The 27010-nt window shown below is 43.5% G+C and overlaps 1 protein-coding gene across 1 annotated transcript in view; it reads right to left on the bottom strand.

The window, feature by feature from the left end:
• LOC115160551 (interphotoreceptor matrix proteoglycan 2-like) overlaps window positions 1–24646 on the bottom strand; it is a 40021-nt gene extending 15375 nt beyond the window's left edge. The window contains exons 1-9 of the mRNA XM_029710716.1: window positions 24616–24646; window positions 24243–24409; window positions 22489–22514; window positions 22305–22337; window positions 20770–20807; window positions 16471–16676; window positions 10775–10833; window positions 3716–3969; window positions 9–67 (exon numbers count right to left, since the gene is read on the bottom strand). Of these exons, the coding sequence (XP_029566576.1) occupies window positions 9–67; window positions 3716–3969; window positions 10775–10833; window positions 16471–16676; window positions 20770–20807; window positions 22305–22337; window positions 22489–22514; window positions 24243–24409; window positions 24616–24646 (873 nt within the window). The remainder of the gene's footprint in view (window positions 1–8; window positions 68–3715; window positions 3970–10774; window positions 10834–16470; window positions 16677–20769; window positions 20808–22304; window positions 22338–22488; window positions 22515–24242; window positions 24410–24615) is intronic.
• Between the last annotated feature and the right edge of the window lie 2364 nt (window positions 24647–27010).

Raw genomic sequence — 27010 nt, 5'->3', positions numbered from 1 at the left:
TGACTTACCACCCAGTCATCCTTGGTAATTCCAGCCGTGGACTCAATGGACTCAGGAACACTGGACACTGTAGAGTCAAAGAGGAGACAGTGAGTCATAGTCATAGGGAGGCCTATTCAATCAAACCTGATCATTAAAACAACAACAGGTTCTTCCCTATAGCGGCGGCAGGTAGCCTAGTGGTTAAGAGAGTTGGGCCAGTAACCGAAAGGTCGTTGGTTAAACAACTGCTCCCTGGGCGCCCATGATGTCCACTGATTGAGAGGGTTTGGGTTAAATGCGGAAGACACATTTCAGTTGAATGCATTCAGTTGTGTAACTGACTAGGTATCCCCTTTCCCTTCCCACACTTGAGTCCATGCACCCAACAAAGATGGCAGTTTGAAACCAAACTTAACTGCATAATAAGTCAAACTTTCTCTAATAATGTACTGGAGGAATGACGTTTAAACACTCTCCATCTTTTCTGTACAATCCATTTTTCCTCTCCCCAGTCCTGACAGCGGTGGTGCCGACTATGTGTTTACCTAATCACCCTAGAGATCTAGCCCCTATACCTGCCACTATGGGCCAAGACCATTACTGCATTACCATCAGGCCTGGAGCCTGGGACTGGAGCCTGGTGGCGACAGCTTGGAACCAAGCAGTGCCTGTAAGTCACCACACACTGTGCCAGGCAGGCATCTGACATTATTTACCCCTCATATCAGATGTCTCGGCACATAATGAATCAGGCCGTCAGATGGCATACATCTTCAGGGAAACACAGTAAACTAATGATAGCAACTCTTTTACAACACTGTCAGGAAGAATTCCAATACACCAGGGAGATGGTATTATCATCATCACCATAGAACGTGTTCCATTCGCTGGAAGAACCCCTGCCAGGAGTTAGAGCTAACCTACTTACTGGCTAGCTAAATCTAGTCTCTCTGTGTGTGTGTGTGTGTGTGTACGTGTGTGTACGCGCGTGTGTGTAACTAAGTTAGAGCTAACCTACTTCCTGGCTAGCTAAATCTAGTCTCTGTGTGTGTGTGTGTGTGTGTGTGTGTGTGTGTGTGTGTGTGTGTGTGTGTGTGTGTGTGTGTGTGTGTGTGTGTGTGTGTGTGTGTGTGTGTGTAACTAAAACACTGGAACCCAGCAAAAATAATAGATGAAGTAGAGAGAGAGAGAGAGAGGGAGAGAGAGGGAGAGAGAGGGAGAGAGAGGGAGGGAGAGGGAGAGGGAGAGAGAGAGGGAGAGAGAGAGGGAGAGAGAGGGAGAGAGAGAGAGAGAGAGAGAGAGAGAGAGAGAGAGAGAGAGAGAGAGAGAGAGAGAGATAGGTAAGGGCTCTGATTTTTCAAATCCAGTTGTCTCACTTCTATCAAAGACTGTTTAATGAGCAAGATTTAACTGTTGCAGAGTAAATACATAGTCCCTATAAATGATGTCTGTTATTTGTTCATCAAAAAGGACCCACTTCTGAACAGAAATCACCACAAAACACTGTGTAAGACAAAGCGCTGTTTAATAGAATGAAGGAAATGAGACCCCAGAGAGCCAGTGACAGGATAGGTGGAGGTGGGACAACTAAGGTAAGTTGGGGCTGGCTACGGTGGAACTAGGTGTCTTACAATCTGATACAGTGACCCAATTGGTGTTGTTGGCTTTATTGTACTGTGTTTGGTCCCATGTAATTGTATTGTATATTTAAGCAATAAGGCCCGAGCAGGCGTGGTATATGGCCAATAAACTAAAGCTATGGGCTGTTCTTAAGCAAGACGCAACACAGAGTGCCTGTATACAGCCCTTAGCTGTGGTATATTGGCCATATACCACAAACCCCAGAGGTGCCTTATTGCTATTATAAACTGGTTACCAACGTAATTAGACCAGTAAATTGTCATTTTTTGTCATACCCATGGTATACGGTCTGTTATACAACTGCTGGGTCTAATCCTGGATGCTGATTGATTAAAACCACATTCCAGGCGGTGTCTATTCCACAAGTTAGCTCAGGCTAAATGTATGACGTTGAAATGCCTATTTACTCTGTTCCATCTGACTGGGCAATCCACTGTCTCATCAGCCCTGCCAGGCAAATTATAAACTAGATCTACACTGTAAAAAGCATCTATACATTATCTTGTACTTCTTTTAGACTGGCATTTGGTTTTCAACAGCGGAGATTTGTAATAACCTTGCTGTCTGTCTCTCAGATATTTGCAACATTGTTTCAACATTGAAAGTCAATCTTCAGCTGTCCTATGGTAATGAATGTGTCGGGAGCCAGGATGAGACAGACAGGCTGGCAGCTTTTCTCAGCCAGTCAAAATCATTAATCAGCATCATTTTTATGGTATATAAAAAATAAATAAATGAAATGCAGATAGTTTGCTGTCATTACAGCTTCAGTTTGAAGGGATTGTGTAGTTCTGTCCTTGAGCTGTTCTTGTCTATTAATGTTCTGTATTATGTCATGTTTCATGTTTTGTGTGGACCCCAGGAAGAGCAGCTGCTGCTATCACAACAGTTAATTATAGTGGTTTTGCTGTGTATGGTAGTGTATATATACAGTGTATTGTACAGTAGTGTTGGGTAGTGCTGTATGTCTTACCACTCCTGATAAAATACCAAAATACAAAAAATGTGTTCGCTGAACAGTGGCCTGGCGAGAGAGCAGATTTTCTATGCCAGGTGAAATCGCATGTCATGAGCTCATTGTTATGAAGGTATCCCAAAAAATCACTAGAAAACATCTTAAACAAACACAAATGCAGCTACTTTGCTGTTACTCTGGCTGCTCTGTTTTAAAAAATATATATTTTACCCTTATTTTACCAGGTAAATTGACTGAGAACACATTCTCATTTACAGCAAAGACCTGGTGAATAGTTACAGGGGAGAGGAGGGGGGATGAATGAGCCAATTGGAAACGGGTGATTAGGTGACCATGATGGTATGAGGGCCAGATTGGGAATTTAGCCAGGACACCGGGGTTAACACCCCTACTCTTACAATAAGTGCCATGGGATCTTTTACTGACCACAGAGAGTCAGGACACCCGTTTAACGTCCCATCCGAAAGACGGCACCCTACAGAGGGCAATCATTGCCCTGGGGCATTGGGATATTTATTAGACCAGAGGAAAGGGTGCCTCCTACTGGCCCTTTAACACCACTTTGTGTTAAGTGACTGTTTTAGCCAAAGTTGGCTATCTAGCAAGCAAGGGATAAGAATGTTGCCAGCCATCATGGCAATGGAACATTCAGAACGAATGACTGTGTCGCATCCATAGATTTAGAAACCCTAGATTTGTGTCGGGACTATATCTCGTTGAAGGATGGAATAGTATGAACAAATTCATCAAAATAACGTTTTCAATTAAAATATTTAAATCATTATTTGAATAGGTTGGTAACCCGTTAAAAGTGATAATGCCCTTGAAGCCGATGTTTGGAGGATATATATTGGCATGGTTTGCCGGCCCTCGACTTTGTCTCGGGTCTAACAACACCCATGCCAATATATCCTCCAAACACCAGCATCTTGGGCATTATCACTTTAATATATCATGGCGTTCAGCGAATCAGGATTCAGGGCTCAAACCACCTGGTTCATAATGTATATTTTACCACTCATAGTTAGTCTGGCTACAGTGCCAGAGTACTGTGTATAGTCGTTTTACTGTGTATGGTAGTGTATAGGCAGTGTTGGGTAGTGCTGTGGGTCTTACCACTCTCTAGTTGCAGTAAGTCAGGGTCCAGGGCCAGGGTTGTGTCTCTGATGATGTTGTCATTTTGCAGGGCCTCACTGATGTTGTTCCTGAAGTCAGTGATGTTGTAGACCACTGTGGGCCTCTCCTTCAGCTCTCTGTAGGAGTTCTCCACCAGGTTGGACTGCAGGGTCAGGTAGTCCAACTGCTCACTGCTCACCCCCTCCGCTTCCACCTCCACCGTCACCGCATAGACCACCACCACGCCATCCAACCTGCACAGGCAATACATGTACAGATACATCAGTCAGTTAATCTGTCAGCTGATCTGTCAATCAATCTATCAATATTAATCTAGCAATCTAGTAAATATACACTACCGTTCAAAAGCTTGGGGTCACTTAGACATTTCCTAGTTTTTGAAAGTAAAGCACATTTTCTGTCCATTAAAATAACATCAAATTGATCAGAAATACAGTGTAGACAGTGTTAATGTTGTAAATGACTATTGTAGCTGGAAATGGCTGATTTTTTATGGAATATCTACATAGGCGTACAGAGGCCCATTATCAGCAACCACCACTCCTGTGTTCCAATGGCACGTTGTGTTAGCTAATCCAAGCTTATCATTTTAAAAGTCTAATTGATCTGATCAATTTGATGTTATTTTAATGGACAAAAAATGTGCTTTTCTTTCAAAAACAAGGAAATGTCTAAGTGACCCCAAGCTTTTGAACGGTAGTGTATATCCATGCATTCCTCCACCATCAACATATATCCACCCATTCAAAACCCATCAAATTTCACTATCAATTGATACATAATTTTATTGATCAGTTTATGAATCTACTGTATATAATATGATTAGCTAGAATCAGAGTCTCTAATAGGAAAACAGTTTCCCTGGGAAGAGTAGAGTTCCAAACACAGTACTTTATTTGACTATTCTGAAATGATAGATGGTTGTGTGATAGATTTACGGCAGATTTACACCCGCCTGGAGCATCGTTTATAACTTCCATGACTTCCATCCAATCAGCCCAGCCACCCGAGTGATCAATATGGTCATAAACACGACAAACACCCCACAACAGACTCTTGATGTGGAACCTGACTGTGTGGAAAAAGCCATCTATCAGACTTCATATGGCTTCAGAGAGCCCTTCTCTTCTCCCTGTGACCTAGATCTCTCAGCAGGCTTGGCTTGGCCCAGTATGAGGCACGTGCCTGTAATCGGCCCACTGCACCACCACATCCCAGATCCCAGTTTTCCTGCTGACAGCTCACACTGGGAAAACGGTACGACAACTTTCAGAATCCAAGTGTTTAATGACACTTGAAACTAGTTGATATTCTTTTATACTCTTCTGCTGTTGGCCCAACTGCGGAGCTCCGGTCAGATCCATACTGTAGCGCTGCTGACCTGGGAATCTGGGATCACCACTCAGAAGAGAGCAAGGATTTTCTTAGTAAAGTCCCACGCAATTGCATGACCAGAGGACTGCTGCATGACTCGTGTGTGTGTGTGGTGTGTGGTGTGTGGTGTGTGTGTGTGTGTGTGTGTGTGTGTGTGTGTGTGTGTGTGTGTGTGTGTGTGTACACATCTCTCCATACCTGTCTGTTGACAGTGACAGGCCAGGAAGCTGATTGCAGTGGGCATTAAGCCTCAGGGATGAGCTCCTCTCCTGGGTTGGGGTTAGGTAGCAGGCATAAAGTGCCATAGATGAGCTCCTCTTCTGGGCTGGGGTTAGGTAGCAGCCATAAAGCCTTAGAGATAAGCTCCTCTGCTGGTTTGGGGTTTCGAAGCAGCTGGTTCATTGTCAAGCCCCGCCCTTATCCTTCTTACTAGGTGAGTGACCGCCCTAACACCATTAAAGGGATACTTTGGGATTTTGGCAATGAGGCCCTTTATCTACTTCCCCAGAGTCAGATGAACTCGTGGATACCATTTTTATGTCTCTGTGTCCAGTATGAAGGAAGTTAGAGGTAGTTTCTCGAGCCAATGACTGGAAGTCTACGGGTATCATCACAACTTCACACAAACCTACGCACACTTACAGATAAAGCCAGCATGGATCTCACATGACCCTCAGACACACACACACACACACACACACACACACACACACACACACACGTAAATGGTGCAGTGCCTTCAGAAAATATTAACACCCCTTGACTTTTCCACATTTTGTTGTGTTACAGCCTGAATTTAAAATGTTTTAAATATATATTTTTTTGTTTCAGAATGTTTCAGAATCAGAATGCTCATTCATCACAAAACCCACTGATAGTGCCAACCTCTTTAATGATTTTGTTCATTGGTAAGATTAGCAAACTTTGGCATGACATGCCAGCAACAAATGCTGACACTACACATCCAAGTATATCTGACCAAATTATGAAAGACAAGCATTGTAATTTTGAATTCCGTAAAGTGAGTGTGGAAGAGGTGAAAAAAGTATTGTTGTCTATCAACAATGACAAGCCCCCGGGGTCTGACACCTTGGATGGAAGATTACTGAGGATAATAGCGGATGATATTGCCACTCCTATTTGCCATATCTTCTATTTAAGCCTACTAGAAAGTGTGTGCCTTCAGGCCTGGAGGGAAGCAAAAAGTAATTCCCCTACCTAAGAATAATAAAGCCCCCTTTACTGGCTCAAATAGCTGACCAATCAGCCTGTTACCAATGCCTAGTAAATTTCTGGAAAAAAGTTTGACCAGATACAGTGCTATTTTACAACAACTTGACAACAGACTTTCAGCACACTTATAGGGAAGGACATTCAACAAGCACTGCACTTACACAAACGACTGATGATTGGCTGAGACAAATTGATGATAAAAAAATTGTGGGGGCTGTTTTGTTAAACTTCAGTGTGGCTTTCGACATTATCGATCATAGTCTGCTGATGGAAAAATATATGTGTCATGGCTTTACACCCTCTACTATATTCTGGATAAAGAGTTACTGTACTTGTCTAACATAACACAGAGGGTGTTCTTTAATGGAAGCCTATCCAACATAATCCAGTAAAATCAGGAATTCCCCAGGGCAGGTGTCTAGGCCCCTTACGTTTTTCAATCTTGACTAACGACATGCCACTGTCTTTGAGTAAAGCAGTTAGTTTCAGAATGGGTGGCAAGGAATAAGTTAGTCCTAAATATTAAAAAAATGAAAGCATTGCATTTGAGACAAATCATTCATTAAACCCTAAACCTCAGCCAAATCTTGTAATGAATAATGTGGAATAATGTGGAAATTGAGCAAGTTGAGGTGACTAAAATGCTTGAAGTCTGGATTGTAAACTGTCATGGTCCAAATACAACAGTAGCTAAGATGGGGAGAAGTTTGTCCATAATAAAGCGCTGATCTGCCTTCTTAACAGCATTATCAACAAAGCAGGTCCTACAGGCTCTAGTTTTGTCGCTCCTGGACTACTGTTCAGTCGTGTGGTTACATGCCACAAAGAGGGACTTCAATTGGCTCAGAACAGGGCAGCACGGCTGTTCCTTAGATGTACACAGAGAGCTAACATTAATAATATGCATGTCACTCTCTCCTGGCTCAAAGTGGAAGAGAGACTGACTTCATTCTTACTTGAGAGGTATTGACATGTTGAATGCAGTTCCAGGGCACCAAATCTGGAAACAACAGGACCTTTGAACAGCTACCCCCAAGCCATAAGACTGCTCAACAACACTGCTAAATAGCTCATCAAATGGCTACCCGGACTGCCTGCATTTACCTTTTATTTTTTTACTAACTCTCTTGCACTGACTCTATGCACAAACACTGGACACTACCCACACACACACATACTTACACTTTGACACTACACCCATATACACACACACACACACTCTACATACGACCACACACACACACACTACATACAACCACACACACACTACATACGACCACACATACATAACATGCGCACACAAGCATACTGATACCACACACACACACACATTTTCACACTCACCACATATGCACTAGCGGTTCTGGGGGGGGGGGGGGCAGTGCCCCTGTGACAACAATTTTGGACCCCCTTGTGGCCCCCCTAAATGTGGAGTATGAAATAATTTTGACATAACAAATTTTTGCTATCGTTCTTTTTTACATCCGTTATTAGACAGTGGCAACGATGATGATTATGAACATGGTCTTTTGCCTGCTAATGCCTGCAATGCAGTGAAGAAAACGATATGACAACAATAACGTCTAATGTAACTTTGGCTAAATGGCTAAAATGGCTAAATGTTCTTTGCACCCCATGCCAAAATGTGTAGAATTGCAGGAATTAAGCTTAAAACCTGCACATTTCTCTCCACCAACGAGAGGGGAGTGAACAGTTTGTGTCACAGTGCCTGTGCCCATAGAAATAGATGTGGTAAAGTGTGAGAACCCCCTGGCCTAGATGACTGTTGTTTGACAAATCCATAAGGCTCTTTGTTTTGTTTTTTTTAAATGAATGTTAAATGTACATGTTTTTTCCATAAAAGCACATGGATGTGTGTGAAACAGATAAACAAGTAGGATTTTGTCATATTTGAAAACGTTGTCTAATGTTAGTAGTAGCTAGTAGCCTAGTCAAGGATGCATCAATGCAATATTGGCACATAGCATTTTGTCACAGATCAACGGAACAAAAGTAAACCTTGAATTTTTAGGTTTAAAATATCCCTGTAGTGGCTAGTGACTTATTTCAAGTAATGCCGTTGGATACAAAGTCTAAGATCTTTGATAGGCTGATGAAGAATTTGTGCCAGGATATGATCAGTGCCACCTGTTGAGGTTAGCATATGGCTGACGTGTGCCATGTTATCTGATGGAAACAGCTTCAATTTAGCTTTCTGTTGCCTGCAAGTAAGTCAACGAATTGAAATTGCTGATATGCATTTTGTGCCAGAGAATCTGTTTAAATGGAAATAGTTGCTTATGTTCGCAAGTATGGACACACACACACACACACACACACACTCAAGACTAGGTTATCCTTAACCACAGACCTAGGGTCAGATTACTAGCCTACTGACTATACACATCCAGGACTACGGGTAAGGGTCTATACTCACCCTTGGGCATCCTTCTGAAACCTGAAAACAAATAAAAACTAGATCACAGGCCTCCCGAGTGGAGCAGCAGTCTAAGACACTGCATCGCAGTGCTAGAGGTGTCACTACAGACCCGGGTTCGATCCCGGGCTGTATCACAACTGGCAGTGATCGGGAGTCCCATAGGGCGGTGCACAATTGGCCCAGTGTCATACGGTTCAGGGGAGGCTTTGGCTGGGGGGGGCTTAACTTGGCTCAGCGCGCTCTAGTGACTCCTTGTGGTGGGCTGTGCGCCTGCAGGCTGACGCCGGTCGCCAAGTGAACGGTGTTTCATGTGCGGCTGGCTTCCGGGTTAAGTGGGCGGCTGTTAAGAAGTGTGGTTTGGCGGGTTATGTTTCGGAGGACGCATGACTCGACCTTCGCCTTCCGAGCCTGTTGGGGAGTTTCAGCGATGAGACAAGATAGAAATTGTGGAGAAAAAGTAGGTAAATTAAATAAATAAAAATAGATCACAGACTCTAAATATGACCTCCCTGTTTGACCTCTAGGTTTTATGGGTATTATAACTCATGCTGTGGTACTCTATCAAGGGAGGACGGGCTCATAATAAAGACTGGAATGGAGTAAATGGAATGGGATCAAACACAGGAAACCATGTGTTTGATGTATTTAATACCATTCCTATCTTTAAACTCCAGCCAATACTATGACTCCACAATTAAGATGCCACCAACCTCCTGTGTACTCTATAGCCCTACCGTTTATGCATTCGATTGGCTGATGCGCTTCCCTCCATTCATTCTTTTTATTGTAATGCCAGACACTCAAGATTGTAAAACGCTGGCAATTGCACAACAATTTGAGTTGAGGAATAAATCATACAGCACTGAAAAGCTGGGATCCTGCTCCTTTCAATAACTGCAGTCAAAAACTGTTGAATTTTCCCAAGATTGCATTTGGGAATATTGTGCAGCGACTGGGCTTATTAGAACACATGTCTTCCCTTGCACCAATCAGCTGTGTGCGGAGTTGCATACACTTGCTACCAGACAGGTTATATTAAGCTGATAAATAAACAACATATCTCATGAACAGCTTCGGGAATTCATCTGGTTTCTAAATAATTATATAGGCCTAGACTACATAATAGTATTACTAGGCCAACAAGAGATTTGTGTAAATAATGTTTTTGTCTTGACAAGCAAGCAGCTCCATAGTGTAGGCCTGTGTAAATCTTTCTGTGTCTGATATGAAAAAAGACTACAGCAGGTGGAGGACTTTTGAATGCGCGTGCCGATGTTCAACTCTGACTTGATACGCTTCCCGCCTCCGGGAGGGCTTACTCGAGACTGAGAGGGAAGGTTTTGAAGTTCTTACCTCCGCTTGGAAACCGAATGCTGGTTGATAACAAAATGCTGGATTAAATACCAATACATTTTTTGTTGTTGTGTTGGAGTTTTAACATGTAGGCTACTGACCCAAGCGGACCATATAAAAACGTGATTAATTGGCCTGGTGAGCTCGGCAGATGTTGCCAGGCCAGCCAGCCTCCTGAGTTAATCCACTCCCTGTAGGCTACTCCACGTCATGTGCCAAAGAAATAACGCCACCTGCTGTAGAAGACAGATTTTGGGCCCAGTTATTCCTCTTGCTTTGTAAATGCTGGATCTCTATGGCAAGACACATCATTCACCCAAATGTTGTCAAAATCGGGCCAGTCATGTATGACATATCGCTTGTGAATAACGGATGGACAGATGGACTGAGACCGATCCACAGTCCCCTCCCTGATTTCATGGTGGGGGACAACTAAACACACTTTATCTAAAGAAATTATGTTTGACAAAGATCAGGTGAGAAGGTCAGGTCAGTGTATCAAATCAATGGCCTACACCATTATTGCTGTCATGCCATACATATGTACAGTATAGCATTCCAATGATAGCTAAGGGAGTTGGCTAAACTAAATCACATCCAAATGTGACCAGGACCAAGCTAATACACCAGAGACTGACCTGAACTCCAGCACAGTCACACTCTTCAAGCCTGGCAGTCCCCCCAGAGCATCTTCTATCTGCAAACACAACGAGGACAACGTGAGTTAAACAGTTAATTCTGAGGATATTGCTAGTTTATGTCCTCTTTTTATTTATTTAACCCTTTAAGCTCTTTAATTCCATTATTTTACTTTAATTCCATTCTTTTACTTTTTAGATTTGTGTGTATTGTTGTGAATTATTAGATACTACTGCACTGTTGGAGCTAGGAACTCAAGCATTTCACTACACCCACAATAACATCTGCTAAATATGTGTATGTGACCAATACAATTTGGTTTGATTTGATTTCTAGCATGGCCATCTAGTGACTACTCACTCAGACCTCTGATTAAACCTTGTTGCTAGATGTGTTTTGTGAAGAGAACCATGGTTTTGCTGACTCATGGACCCAGCATTGTGGAATACCTCCTCAGTGATAAAGTTGAATTACGTTTAATAGTGTGCCAACAACCCTGCCATTACACCCTCTTCTACCTTTCCCAATCAATGTGGCAAATACCCTGCTTTTGCAATCAATATTATTCTGACACACTTGGCAACACAGCCAACTTCTTTAATCGTCAGATTGTGTTTTTCCGAACATGTCCGTCTCTCTCCTCCTCCGTCTTCTGTCTCTCTCCTTCTTTCATCGTCTATCTCCCTCCCCCTTTCCATACACAGAGTGATAACAGTTTAAGACAGAGTCATAGCCGTGGGAATTAGGGGTGCTGAAGGTGCTGCACCGTGCACTGGGCTTTTCATAGTCCTGTATTAGCCCCCCGCCATGGCAACAAAAAATGGTCAGCACCCCAACCTTCGAACTACTTCCAGTGGCTATGGACAGAGTAATAATGAGCACATTAACGGCTTCCAGGGGATAGTCAAAAACATCTTATTTTCCCAGCAGCAGTAAAATGTCTGACCCATTTGTTCTCAGTCAAAAAGCCTTGATGGTGGAGGAAAGTTATCTGTGTGTGAGTGTGTGTGTGTCCTGCTTTCTCTATTCCAGTCTCTCTTGCGGCCTCAAGCCACATCATAAACTTTAACTTTCAGCATCTTTTCACACAGAGTATGCCTAGTGTAAAATACAAACAGTCAAATAAAGGGAATTTGAAACTGTGTGGGTTCTTTATAGTGCCCTGACTGTGTGTTGAAATTAACAATGAATAACTATAGCCTCAGAGCCTACAAACAAAGTGATGGATTAGAAGATGCCAGAAGAGGAGAAAGGGGATGGAGAGAGTCGAAAAGGGTTGAGGGAGGATGAGAGAGAAGATTTAGAGGAGATTCAGATGACAGATGGAGCAAGATGAAAGGATAGTGAGGAGAAGGAAAGAGTGGAAGAAATAAGAGGAGTACTGTAAAGGAGTGAAGTGGAGAAATGCGAGAAGGAACGCTGAAAGAGAAAGGAACAGCCCATTAGCAGCCTTAAAACCTCATTCTGGCACATTTTCTGCAAAAAAGGTCAAATGCAGCTAACGTTTTTCTCAGTACATTGCTGTCAACGGGAAAAGACGAGTGTCACAGTGTTTATGTTTTCCTCAATACGTTACAGTCAGTGGGAAAATATGATTGTCACAGGGTTGATGTTTATCAACAAATTGCAGTCAATGGGAAAAGATGAGTGTCAGATGGTTGATGTCTAAGTGAATACCTTGCATTCAATGAGGAGATTAACATCCCAATATGGACACATAGAGAAATACTTCAGAGACATGACACTCCTCTCTCGCTCTCTACCTCCCTCTTTCTCCCCTCTCTCTCTCTTTCCCCCTCCTAACTTCACCCTCTGTCTCCTCTCTCTCTCTCTCCCTCCTCCCCCTCTCCATTTTATCTCCCTCCTTCTTTCCCCCATCCTCTCGCTCCCACCTCCAACTTTTTATCCACTTTCCCACCTTCACAGACAGGATATTGACGCATAGATATGCATCAAGGGTATTGGAGCGTAAGTCAATACATTGCATTCAAGGCAAAAAAAGACAGACAGACAGACAGACAGACAGACAGACAGACAGACAGACAGACAGACAGACAGACAGACAGACAGACAGACAGACAGACAGACAGACAGACAGACAGACAGACAGAGAGGCAGGCAGGCAGGCAGGCAGGAAGACAGACAAACTCTAAACTCAACCCTAAACCTTACCCTAGCTGTCCACATCCTGGCTCAACCCCAACCATAACACATTGGCCTTCACATCTTGGCTCAGCTTTTGGAGTTAGGGTTGAGCTGGGATGTGGACAAGAAGTTAGTGTTGGGTTATGGCTAGCATTAGGGTTGAGCTGGGATGTGGACAAGAAGTCAGTGTTGGGTTATGGCTAGCATTAGGGTTGAGCTGGGATGTGGACAAGAAGTCAGTGTTGGGTTATGGCTAGCATTAGGGTTGAGCCAAGATGTGGAGATTAAGTTAGTGTTGGGTTATGGCTAGCATTAGGGTTGAGCCAAGATGTGGAGATGAAGCGAAGGTTAGGGTCAGGGTTAGAATTTGGGTTGAGATGGGAGTGGACATGAAGCTAGGGTTAGGTTGAGGCTAGGGTTAGGGTTGAGCTGGTAGTGGACATAAAGCTAGGGTTAGGTTGAGCTGGGAGTAGACATGAAGCTAGGGTTAGGTTGAGGCTAGGGTTAACTTCTCTTGGGTATGTGGGACGTGACCGTCCTACCTGCGGGACACACTATTCAACAGCCAGTGAAATAGCAGGGCGCCAAATTCAAAACAACAAAAATCACAGAATTCAAATTTCTCAAACATACAACTATTATATCCCATTTTAAAGATACACTTCTCCTTAATCCAACCACATTGTCCGATTTCAAAAAGGCTTTACGGCGAAAGCATAGCATTAGATTATGTTAGCACATCACCTTGACAATAAAAACCACACAGCCATTTTCCAAGCAAGGAGAGGCGTCACAAAAACCAGAAATACAGCTAAAATTAATCACTAACCTTTGATGATCTTCATCAGATGGCACTCATAGGACTTCATGTTACACAATACATGTATGTTTTGCTCGATAAAGTTAATATTTATATCCAAAAAAAACATTTTACATTGGCATGTAATGTTCAGAAATGTTTTGCCTCCCAAAACTTCTGGCGAATGAGCACATCAATTTACAGAAATACTCATCATAAACGTTGATAAAATATTAAACAGTAATTCAAACAATTATAGATACACCTCTCCTTAATGCAACCGCTGTGTCAGATTTTTTAAAAAACTTTACAGCGAAAGCACACTTTGCAATAAGGGTTGATAAGGGTGTACACGAAACCAAACCCGCCATTTTGTGGAGTCAATAAAACTCAGAAATAATATTATAAATATTCACTTACCTTTGATGATCTTCATCAGAATGCACTCCCAAGAATCCCAGGTCCACAATAAATGTATGTTTTGTTCGATAAAGTCCATCATTTATGTCCAAATACCTCCTTTTTGTTCGCACGTTCAGTCCACTACTCCAAATGCAGGAAGCGCGCAAAAATGTCAAAACGAAAAGTCAACAAAAGTCCTATTTACGTTCATAGAAATATGTCAAACGATGTATAGCATCAATCTTTAGGACGTTTTTAACATAAATCTTCATTAATATTCCAACCGGACAATTCCAATGTCTTCAGAAAAGAAAAGGAACACAGCTCACACTCATGTGAGTGCGCGCCTCTGAGCTCATGTCATTTCATCCCTCATCTACTTCCAGGCCCTCTTGTTCGCTTCAAATTCACAGTAGAAGCCTGAAACAATGTTCTAAAGACTGTTGACATATGAGTTATGTTATATGAGTTATGTTATACTCACAGACATTATTCAAACAGTTTTAGAAACTTCGGAGTGTTTTCTATCCAAATCTACCAATAATATGCATATCCTACCTTATGAGCCTGAGTAGCAGGCAGTTTAATTTGGGCACGCCTTTCATCTGACGTCAAAATACTGCCCCCTACCCTAGAGAAGTTAAGGTTGAGCTGGGAGTGGACATGAAGCGAGGGTTAGGGTTGAGCTGGGAGTGGACATGAAGCGAGGGTTAGGGCCTCAATCCTAGATATAACCCTAACCTTAATCAAATTTTCAATTCATTTTCCCCTCTCCCCACTATATGGCAGAAAGGTAGGCCTCACTTGAAGCCTGGCCTAGAGGTAATGTGTTTTTGAGTGACATTGGCAGAACAGTTGAGGCTAGAAGCAAAATTCATGTATGGTCTCGTTCAACAGACGCTTCCGATGAACGCAAGCCTACCATGCGAAATTTACTCTTCACAGTGAAAACTTTGTCCCACCGAGATTAAGGCCTTTCTTCCATAGAAAAGCATTACCTACAGCCCTCACATAACCATAATGCCCCCATTGCCTGCGATTGCGCTAGCTAACCGTCCTTGTACACATCCAATCGTGACCTTATAGGGATGCCCTGTGTTGAGGTTCAGCTTCCTGTGGCAACAGGAATCCTCAACATGGTCCTTCACTCTTCCTGCAGTTACACAAACACACGGTCTTCCATCCTCTGTAGAATGGTAAATTCTTAATGTAAACACTTGAAACACAGGGCATCGTTAAAAAGTGTCCCACGGAAGCCGTACATTGAATTTCAGCTTCCTGCGACTAGAGGGAAGTACTTAATTGGGGATCATAGGGGTGGTTTCAAAGGGTTAAAAAGGTTTAATCTTCCCAAATTGTACATATTTGTGATCAGGGGACCATCATGACCCAGCATATGTAATTTGAAGTCAATCGACCCAAAATCATTTTTGACCTCCATTGGACACAATGGTCTTGCAGATCCAGAAACAAAGAGCCTTTTTATGAATTATTGAATTAATTCTGAGGAGGATTTTGGTCACATTTTTTCAATCGACTTAAAAACTTGAATCTGTCTGCCTGTCTGTCTGCCTGCCTAACTACCTGTCTGACTGTCTGTGTCTGTCTGCCTTTATGTCTGTCTACAGACAGACAGGGTGGGAGAGAGAGAGGAGGGAGAGAGAGGAGGGAGAGAGAGGAGGGAGAGAGAGGAGGGAGAGAGAGAGGAGGGAGAGAGAGGAGGGAGAGAGAGGAGGGAGAGAGAGGAGGGAGAGAGAGAGGAGGGAGAGAGAGGAGGGAGAGAGAGGAGGGAGAGAGAGAAAGATAGAGATGAGAGGAGAGAGAGGAAGAGAGGGAAAGGAGGGAGAGAAAATGGAGGGCGATGAGAGAGAGAAAGAAGGGGGAGAGTGAGGGATGAGGAGAGAGGGGAAAGAGGGAGAGGGGTAGGAGGGGGAGAGAAAGCAGAAGGGGGAGAGAGAGAGTCAACATACAGCCAGAGGTGGGAGAGAGGAGGGATAGAGAGAGATGAGAGGAAGGGGAGGGAGGGAAAGAGAGAGAGAATGGAGGGGGAGAGAGAGAAGGGAGAGTGAGGGACGGGGAGAGAAAGAGGGAGAGGGTGAAGGAAGGTTGGGGAGAGAGAGGAGGGAGAGAGGAGAATAACAAGAAAATTGTCAACCCTGTGAATTGATTGCACTGTATTGAGAAAAACATCATCAAAACATTACCCTTCTTCTATTTTTTTTTAAATGGGCCAGGATAACGATTTCCTATGATATCATGTTGGGAGGAAAGAATGTGAAGTAGGAATGAGTGAAGGAGGTAGGGAGAAGGAGAGAGATAAAGAGGGAAACAGACATTTCTGAGTCTTACCTTGTCAATGAACTGCTGGTTGAGTGTCTGGTACTGGAAGCTGGAAGTGTCTCTTAGAGCATCGCTGTACCTCTCTCCCTTCAGCAAGATACTCAGCTCAACCACCTGCTCCAACTGGGCCCGCGTGGGCCGCACCAACACTTCCATCTCTATGTCATTGGTAGGTTCTGTGGGAAGCTCCACCTCTGCCCCTTCTATGATGACCTCTGGGGGTTAGGGAGAGAAAGGTTGGTGTTTTTAAGAAAGCAACACTTTTCTTACAACACTGATGTCTGATTCAACTTAATCAAGCTCTTTATATTTAGTTAATTAGCCGACTCAGGTACATTGGTAATGGTCTGGAACAAAAGCCTGCACAAAGTTGTGGGATTGAAAAATTCGGATTGTCGTCAACTTCAGAATTCAGACCAGTAGCATAGACCCAGATCAGTATGTTCTTCAGACAAATCCTGGTAAGTGTACCTAGTGCTGTTGAGGTGACCATATTACCGCCACAAAGAGAGTCATGAGTCATGGCCGCAGTGAAATTCCATGTGACTGTTCATGGTAATCTGCTCTTATGCACTCAGGACATGTGTTGGTATTAACCAACTCACTAACGAACATCAGGTCCTAATGGCCTGGTACTCAGGCCTCTATTGTCCTTCCATCAGGTCCTAATGGCCTGGTACTCAGGCCTCTACTGTCCCTCCATCAGGTCCTAATGGCCTGGTACTCAGCACTTTATTGTCCCTCCATCAGGTCCTAATGGCCTGGTACTCAGCACTTTATTGTCCCTCCATCAGGTCCTAATGGCCTGGTACTCAGGGCTCTATTGTCCCTCCATCAGGTCCTAATGGCCTGGTACTCAGCACTTTATTGTCCCTCCATCAGGTACTAATGGCCTGGTATTCAGGGCTCTGTTGTCCCTCCATCAGGTCCTAATGGCCTGGTACTCAGGGCTCTATTGTTCCTCCATCAGGTGCTAATGGCCTGGTACTCAGCGCTCTATTGTCCCTCCATCAGGTCCTAATGGCCTGGTACTCAGGGCTCTATTGTTCCTCCATCAGGTGCTAATGGCCTGGTACTCAGTGCTCTATTGTCCCTCCATCAGGTCCTAATGGCCTGGTACTCATGGATCTGTTCTCCCTCCATCAGGTCCTTATGGCCTGGTACTCAGGGCTCTATTGTTCCTCCATCAGGTCCTAATGGCCTGGTACTCAGCGCTCTATTGTCCCTCCATCAGGTCCTAATGGCCTGGTACTCAGCGCTCTATTGTCCCTCCATCAGGTCCTAATGGCCTGGTACTCAGGGCTCTGTTGAATTAAAATAATGATTGTGCCATTATACAATACATAGTCTTCCGCAGTTTACGCACAGCAGATTTGTATTTATTTTTAAAACTGATTTAAGATGTTTTTGGTACAGAATTGGTTTAGCCTACAGTTCATTAGAAAATATTCAGATCCCTCGACTTTTTCCACATTTTGATACTTTACATCCTAATTCTAAAATGGATTTTGTTTTTAATTCACCTCATCAATCTACACACAACACCCTGTAATGACAAAGCAAAAACCTTTACATAAGTATTCAGACTTTTTACTCAGTACTTTGTTGAATCACCTTTGGAAGCGATTACAGCCTCAAGTCTTCTTGGGTATGACGCTACAAGCTTGGCACACCTGTATTTAGGGAGTTTCTCCCATTCTTCTCTGCAGATCCTCTCAAGCTCTATCAGGTTAGATGAGCTGCACAGCTATTTTCAGGTCTCTCCAGAGATGTTCGATCGGGTTCAAGTCCGTGCTCCAGTTGGGCCACTCAAGGACATTCAGAGACTTGTCCCGAAGCCACTCCTGCGTTGTCTTGGCTGTGAGCTTAGGGTCGTTGTCCTGTTGGAATGTGAACCTTTACCCCAGTCTGAGGTCCTGAGCACTCTGAAAGCATGTTTTCTCTCTGTACTTTGTGCCGTTCATCTTTCCCTCGATCTTGACTAATCTCCCAGTCCCTGCCACTGAAAAACATCCCCACAGCATGACACTGCCACCACCATGCTTCACCGTAGGATGGTGCCAGGTTTCCTCCAGATGTGACGCTTGGCATTCATGCCAAAGAGTTCAATCTTGGTTTCATCAGACCAGAGAATCTTGTTTCTCATGGCCTGAGTACTTTGGTGCCTTTTGGCAAACTCCAAGCAGGCTGTCATGTGCCTTTTACTGAGGAGTGGCATCCTTCTGGCCACTCCACCATAAAAGCCTGATTGGTGGGATGCTGCAGAGATGGTTGACCTTCTGGAAGGTTCTCCCATCTCCACAGAGGAACTCTGGAGTTCTGTCAGAGTAACCATCAGGTTCTTTGCTCCAGCATGCACTTTCAACTGTAGGACCTTATATACACAGGTGTGTGCCTTTCCAAATCATGTCCAATAAATTGAATTTACCACAGGTGGACTCCAGTCAAGTCTTTTTCATGATTGGGTATTGTGTTTAGATTTATGAGGGAAAAAATTATGTAATCAAATTTAGAACAAGGCTGTAACGTAACAAAATGTGGAAAAAGTCAAGGGGTCTGAATACTTTCTGAATGCACTGTATACTTCAAAATTGAACAAATTCTAGTAATCGCCTTTGAGGGCATTTTTTACATTTTCATAATTAATAGGCTGACACATTACCTTTAGCTACAGAATATCTCACCAACATGTTTTCCATCTCCTCCCCTATCTCTTTCATCCCATTCTCAAGCGCAGAAAGAGGGTCTGTCAACAGTTGAATTAAATATGTTTCTTGTGAAAAAATGTTACTATTGATGAACAGGGTTGGAGAGCCCATGGCATACAGAGTTTGGGCAGAATATCCCCTGTTATGCAGCGAGAGGCTGTATGCTCCTACACCAGTGGTTGATGCGTGGAGTGAAATAACCAGAGTAGCCTACCCAGCATGATTGAGAACGAACCAGCAGGAAAGTGGCCTCCATTCACTATTAGAGTGCATATGGATGACATGTCTTTTTACCCCTGCCCCTGTTCCTGCCCCTGTTCCTGCCCCTCTTCCTGCTCCTGTTCCTGTTCCTACCCCTGTTCCTGCTCCTGTTCCTGTTCCTGCTCCTGTTCCTGCTCCTGTTCCTGCTCCTGTTCCTGCTCCTGCCCCTGTTCCTGTTCCTGCCCCTGTTCCCGTTCCTGCCCCTGTTCCCGTTCCCGTTCCTGTTCCTACCCCTGCCCCTGTCCCCGTTCCTGCCCCTGTTCCTGCCCCTGTCCCTGTTCCTGTTCCTGTTCCTGCCCCTGTTCCTGTTCCTGTTCCTACCCCTGCCCCTGTTCCTGTCCCTGTTCCTGCCCCTCTTCCTGCCCCTGTTCCTGTCCCTGCCCATTTCATAATGGGCCATTCTAAATCTAAACTAATTTTACATATTAGTAAAGACAAGACTCAATTGAGAATAGTCTGATGGATGAAAATATGAGCACTTGATGAGAGAAGAGCTGTGCAGCCTGAGGCAAGGAACAGAGCACAAGCTTTTTTTGCGACTTTCTCAAATCATCAAGAGCCTGTAGTCGCATCATACAGCCCATATATGTTTTTATTTCTAAGGTTTGTATCATTCAAAACTAAAGTTACCTAATAACTCTAAATCTATCTTATAGAACCTGTTTCAAATGATCACTTTTACCTCAACATAACCACTTCATATGTGCAGTCGCTCTGGAATGGGAAAATATCCTTTCTATTTTATTCAGCTAAGTTGAATTATATTCTTCTTACTATAAAATCATATAACATAATACAATAGCATGGGACTTGTAAGATTATCTTGTCAGCTAAATGGCACGGAGCAGAGACAGATAACATGCAGTAGGCCAACTCATATTCTGTTCTTCTGAAATACATTTTCTTCCTATCATAATGTATTTTAGACCTGACTAAAATAAATCATGGATTTATTGTGATGGTGTATATTAAATTGATATATTAGACTTTTGTATGCGGTTTGTATGCATGGAGGACTGGAGATGCTAAACGTGTGTTTATGCTAATTAAAAGTAAAATGGCCATGAGACCGACAGTCTTCTGCACAACAATAACCAGCTGATGAAATGTAATGACGGCCACAGCACTATGTGTACCACAAGACATCGATAGTCAGAGGCATTGCTTGGCTTGAGCCCGTAATGTGGGGCGCTGCTTACTAATGTGGATTAGACAGCTATAGTGGGCTGAGCACGTCACAGAGCAGAGAGAAGGAGATGGAGAGAGAGAAAGAGGTAACAAAGAGAGAAAGGATGGAGGGATAAAGAAGGTATAAAAGGTGTGTGTATGTGACACTGACCTCCTTGGGCCTCCTGTTCTGTGGCTGGAGTCGGGGTGCTGTGGAACAACAACAGTCACTCACAGTTAAGAGCTTTCACTCAGAGATCCAATCAAATCAAATTATAAAAATGTTTTCTTATAATAGTTAAGAAGCACAAAACTATCAGGTGTTCTACTTGTAGTGGAGTCATAGAGGTAGATACCATGTATCTGCAGCCATAGAGATAGATACCATGTATCTGCAGCCATAGAGATAGATACCATGTATCTGCAGCCATAGAGATAGATACCATGTATCTGCAGCCATAGAGATAGATACCATGTATCTGCAGCCATAGAGATAGATGCCATGTATCTGCAGCCATAGAGATAGATACCATGTATCTGCAGCCATAGAGATAGATACCATGTATCTGCAGCCATAGAGATATATACCATGTATCTGCAGCCATAGAGGTAGATACCATGTATCTGCAGCCATAGAGATAGATACCATGTATCTGCAGCCATAGAGATAGATGCCATGTATCTGCAGCCATAGAGATAGATACCATGTATCTGCAGCCATAGAGATAGATGCCATGTATCTGCAGCCATAGAGATAGATACCGTGTATCTGCAGCCATAGAGATAGATGCCATGTATCTGCAGCCATAGAGATAGATATCATGTATCTGCAGCCATAGAGATAGATATTATGTATCTGCAGCCATAGAGATAGATATCATGTATCTGCAGCCATAGAGATAGATGCCATGTATCTGCAGCCATAGAGATAGATGCCATGTATCTTCAGCCATAGAGATAGATATCATGTATCTGCAGCCATAGAGATAGATGCCATGTATCTGCAGCCATAGAGATAGATGCCATGTATCTTCAGCCATAGAGATAGATGCCATGTATCTGCAGCCATAGAGATAGATACCATGTATCTGCAGCCATAGAGATAGATATCATGTATCTGCAGCCATAGAGATAGATATTATGTATCTGCAGCCATAGAGATAGATGCCATGTATCTGCAGCCATAGAGATAGATGCCATGTATCTGCAGCCATAGAGATAGATGCCATGTATCTGTAGCCATAGAGATAGATACCGTGTATCTGCAGCCATAGAGATAGATACCATGTATCTGCAGCCATAGAGATACAGTACAAACCGTTTATCTGTTTATACAATGTGCTAAGCTTTTAGCGTCATATCCAAGAAGACTCAAGGTTGTAATCACTGCCACAGGTGCTTCAACAAAGTACTGAGTAAAGAGTCTGAATACTTATGTTAATGTGATATTTCAGTTTTTAATTTTGAATGCATTTGCAAACATTTCTAGAAACCTGTTTTTGCTTCGTCATTATGGGGTATTGTGTGTAGATTGATGAGGATTATAATTTTTTGGATCCATTTTAGAATAAGGTGGTAACATAACAAAATGTGTAAAAAGTCAAGCGGTCTGAATATTTTCCCGAATGAAATGTACGGCCACAGCAATGGGGGAGAGGATGAGGAGTAATATGGCCAGGTAAGTTTGAAGAACCTTCAGAACTTTACCTGCACGTATGTAGCCATGAGTTGTTGGGCTCACTACGGTTGGTGGAGCAGGAGTAGAGAGAGAGAGAGCAGCAATGGGGAAAAGAATGACACACATGTAAGACAAGAGTAATGCACAGTGAATACGCTCCAAGAAATGTTACAATGGCAATGAAAGTAACTATGACAGGATTACATACTTTACCTTTTTAACCCTGTCAGCAACATTCTCTGAAATGGCAAAGATGGAAGACAGAAATGACACAACAGTAAGTAATGATTGAAGCGTGAATATAGTAGTTACACACAAAATAACAGCTGAAAGCCATCACAATTTGGATGAATAATGATGTAGAAGTTGCAGACAGTCAAAAGTTTGGACACATCTACTCAATGCAGTGACTTATTCCACATTTGAGTATGTTCTACATTGTAGAATAATAATGAACACATCAAAACTACAAAATAACACATATGGAATTATGTAGTAACTAAAAAAGTGTTAAACAAATCAAAATATATTTTAGACTCTTCAAAGTAGCCACCCTTTGCCTTGATGACAGCTTTGCACACTCTTAGCATTCTCTCAACCAGCTTCACCTGAAATGCTTTTCCAACAGTCTTAAAGGAGTTCCCTTATGATGAGCACTTGTTGGCTGCTTTTCCTTCACTCTGCTGTCCAACTCATCCCAAATCATCTCAATTGGGTTGAGGTCGGTGATTGTAGAGGCTAGGTAATCTGATGCAGCACTCCATCACTCTCCTTCTTGGTCAAATAGCCCTTACACAACTTGGAGGTGTGTTGGGTAATTGTCCTGTTGAAAAACAAATAATAGACCCAATAAGCACTAACCAGATGGGATGGCGTGTGCAAGAATGCTGTGGTAGCCATGCTGGTAAAGTGTCCCTTGAATTCTAAATAGATCACAAACAGTGTCACCAGCAAAGCATCCCCACACCATCACACCTCCTTCTCCATGCTTCATGGTGGGAATGACACACATACAGAGATCATCCGTTCACCTACTCTGCGTCTCACAAAGACACGGCGGTTGGGACCAAAAATCTCAAATTTGGACTCATCAGACCAAAGGACAGATTTCCACCGGTCTAATGTCATTGCTCGTGTTTCTTGGCCCAAGCAAGTCTCTTCTTCTTATTTGTGTCCTTTAGTAGTGGTTTCTTTACTGCAATTCAACCGTGAAGGCCTGATTCACGCAGTCTCCTCTGAACAGTTGATGTTGAGATGTCTCTGCTACTTGAACTCTGTGAAGCATTTATTTGGGCTGCAATTTCTAAGGCTGGTAACTCTAATTAACTTATCCTCTGCAGCAGAGGTAACTCTGCGTCTTCCATTCCTGTGGCGGTCCTCATGAGAGCCAGTTTCATCGCAGCGCTTGATGCTTTTTGCGACAGCATTTGAAGAAACTTCACATTTTCCGAATTTACTGACCTTCATGTCTTAAAGTAATGATGGACTGTCGTTTCTCTTGGTTTATTTGAGCTGTTCTTGCAATAATATGGACTTTGTCTTTTACCAAATAGGACTATCTTCTGTATACTACCCCTACCTTTTCACAACACAACTGACTGGCTCAAATGCATTAAGAAAGAAATTCCATAAATTAACTTTTAACAAGGCACACCTGTTAATTGAAATGCATTCCAGGTGACCACCTCATGAGGCTGGTTGAGAGAGTGCCAAGAGTGTGCAAAGCTGTCATCAAGGCAAAGGGTGGCTACTTTGAAGAATCTAAAATATGTTTTGACATGTCGAACACTTTTTTGGTTACTACATGTTTCCATGTGTGTTATTTCATAGTTTTGATGTCTTCACTATTATTCTACGGTGTAGAAAATAGCAAAAATAAAGAAAAACCCTTGACTGAGTAGGTGTGTCCAAACTTTTGACTGGTACTGTACATGATGATGGTAATTTCATGGAAACTGGAGACTCACACTCTCAACCAGGGCCAGGTGCTCCTTTGATTGGCTAAAGTTGTTGCCCATCGCCAGAGCGGTGGCTGTGCCGTCCAGGCATTGGCTCATCCAGATCTGGTACTCTTCCTGGTTCGGGAGGCGGTCCCAGAAGATCTTGAAGGCCTCCCACACCGTCTCCTGACACACTGAACACACACACCACACACAGGTCACATATTGATGAAAGAACCCATTCTTTCTGTCTCTGAGGATTACAAGGGGCATTGATGAAAACTACAGTACGCAGGCTGTGGCCATCTAGTTCTAGAGCTGTGACCCCTGAGGTAAATCTTAGCTGGCATATTAGCTCATGTGTCGATCACAGTGTGACTATAAGTGTTACAGTACATACCCCCCGCCAGGTCAGAGTTAACTGATTCCATGTTTAGCCCTGCCACAGCAGGGTTGTGGTTATGCAGGCATGCTGTGTGCCTATCTGCCTGACCTCAGTATCACTCTTCCACTGTCATGCCACTGCCAAACCAGTGATGTAACCCTTCTCCATAAATCAGCTTACATGTCACCAACCCAATGACCTGCAGCTACCTACGCAACCCTCACTACTTTGCCCCTACATCTACACTCTTACGAAAAAGGGTTCCAAAAGTGTCCCTACAGGAGAACCCTTTTTGGCTCCAGGTATAACCCTTTTTGGTTGCAGGTAGAATCCTTTTGGGTGCCATGTAGAACCCTCTATGGAAATGGTTTTACATGGAACCCAAAAGGGTTCTACCTGGAAGCAAAAGGGTTCCACCTGGAAGCAAATAATTGGTTCTCCTATGGGGACAGCCGCAAACCCTTTTAGGTTCTAGATAGCACTTTTTTTCTAAGAGTGTTCTGTCTCATCCCTGGACCCAAAGTGTACTGCTCAAAAAAATAAAGGGAACACTAAAATAACACATCCTAGATCTGAATGAATGAAATAATCTTATTTAATACTTTTTTCTTTACATAGTTGAATGTGCTGACAACAAAATCACACAAAAATAATCAATGGAAATCCAATTTATCAACCCATGGAGGTCTGGATTTGGAGTCACACTCAAAATTAAAGTGGAAAACCACACTACAGGCTGATCCAACTTTGATGTAATGTCCTTAAAACAAGTCAAAATGAGGCTCAGTAGTGTGTGTGGCCTCCACGTGCCTGTATGACCTCCCTACAACGCCTGGGCATGCTCCTGATGAGGTGCCGGATGGTCTCCTGAGGGATCTCCTCCCAGACCTGGACTAAAGCATCCGCCAACTCCTGGACAGTCTGTGGTGCAACGTGGCGTTGGTGGATGGAGCGAGACATGATGTCCCAGATGTGCTCAATTGGATTCAGGTCTGGGGAACGGGCGGGCCAGTCCATAGCATCAATGCCTTCCTCTTGCACGAACTGCTGACACACTCCAGCCACATGAGGTCTAGCATTGTATTGCATTAGGAGGAACCCAGGGCCAACCGCACCAGCATATGGTCTCACAAGGGGTCTGAGGATCTCATCTCGGTACCTAATGGCAGTCAGGCTACCTCTGGCGAGCACATGGAGGGCTGTGCGGCCCCCCAAAGAAATGCCACCCCACACCATGACTGACTCACCGCCAAACCGGTCATGCTGGAGGATGTTGCAGGCAGCAGAACGTTCTCCACGGCGTCTCCAGACTCTGTCACGTCTGTCACATGTGCTCTGTGTGAACCTGCTTTCATCTGTGAAGAGCACAGGGCGCCAGTGGCCACCTGTGGACGTCGGGCCCTCATACCACCCTCATGGAGTCTGATTCTGACCGTTTGAGCAGACACATGCACATTTGTGGCTTGCTGGAGGTCATTTTGCAGGGCTCTGGCAGTGCTCCTCCTGCTCCTCCTTGCACAAAGGCGGAGGTAGCGGTCCTGCTGCTGGGTTGTTGCCCTCCTATGGCCTCCTCCACGTCTCCTAATGTACTGGCCTGTCTCCTGGTAGCGCCTCCATGCTCTGGACACTACGCTGACAGACACAGCAAACCTTCTTGCCACAGTTCGCATTGATGTGCCATCCTGGATGAGCTGCACTACCTGAGCCACTTGTGTGGGTTGTAGACTCCGTCTCAAAAGATGGACATGTCGTTGGTAGACATTCCAACAATACCAGATGCTCCTTAATAAGGTCTCAAAATATTCTAGAACATGTCAATGGTAAAAGAATAAGCACACAGCACAGGACGTTGAAGGAAATATATCGAACATTTTATTCACACAAACTGTTGAGAAACAACTGTTGCAAGGACTTGAGTTGTAATCATACAACAGGGAGATGTAGCCTACACACAACAGCTGGCTGGACCGGATCGTTTTTCTCTAGTGGGTTTTTATTATTTCATTACTACTGATATGTGATTGAGGTATACATGTTTAATGTATGGTTTGCAGGTAGAAATGTTACATACTGTATACAACCTTTAAATCTTCCAGTGCTTCAGTCTTTTAACCGCAGACAAATAGCAACAAAAGGACACCGCAACTTGCAAGAGCAGCAACACAGATGAATGAATAACAGCGCACATGGGAATATAGAGCTTCTGTTGTGATCAAAGCAAAAATATCCTATATGAAAGTAAGAGAGTAAACATTGTTTCTAGTTGAGGTTAGTTACAAGTCAAGTGTTCTGGGTTTGCATCAGTACAAAAGATTGACGAGTGACAGAAGAGACCGCCTGGGAGCTCTGAGGGAGAGCCGGGCAGATCAGCTCAATTAGACAACACAACTGAAAAATGTACATTTTTCCA

This window comes from Salmo trutta, chromosome 24 (genome assembly GCF_901001165.1).
Source record: "Salmo trutta chromosome 24, fSalTru1.1, whole genome shotgun sequence".
Classification (NCBI taxonomy): Eukaryota; Metazoa; Chordata; class Actinopteri; order Salmoniformes; family Salmonidae; genus Salmo; species Salmo trutta.
Note: the sequence above shows the minus strand (reverse complement) of the source record. Positions and strands in the feature narration are given on the sequence as shown.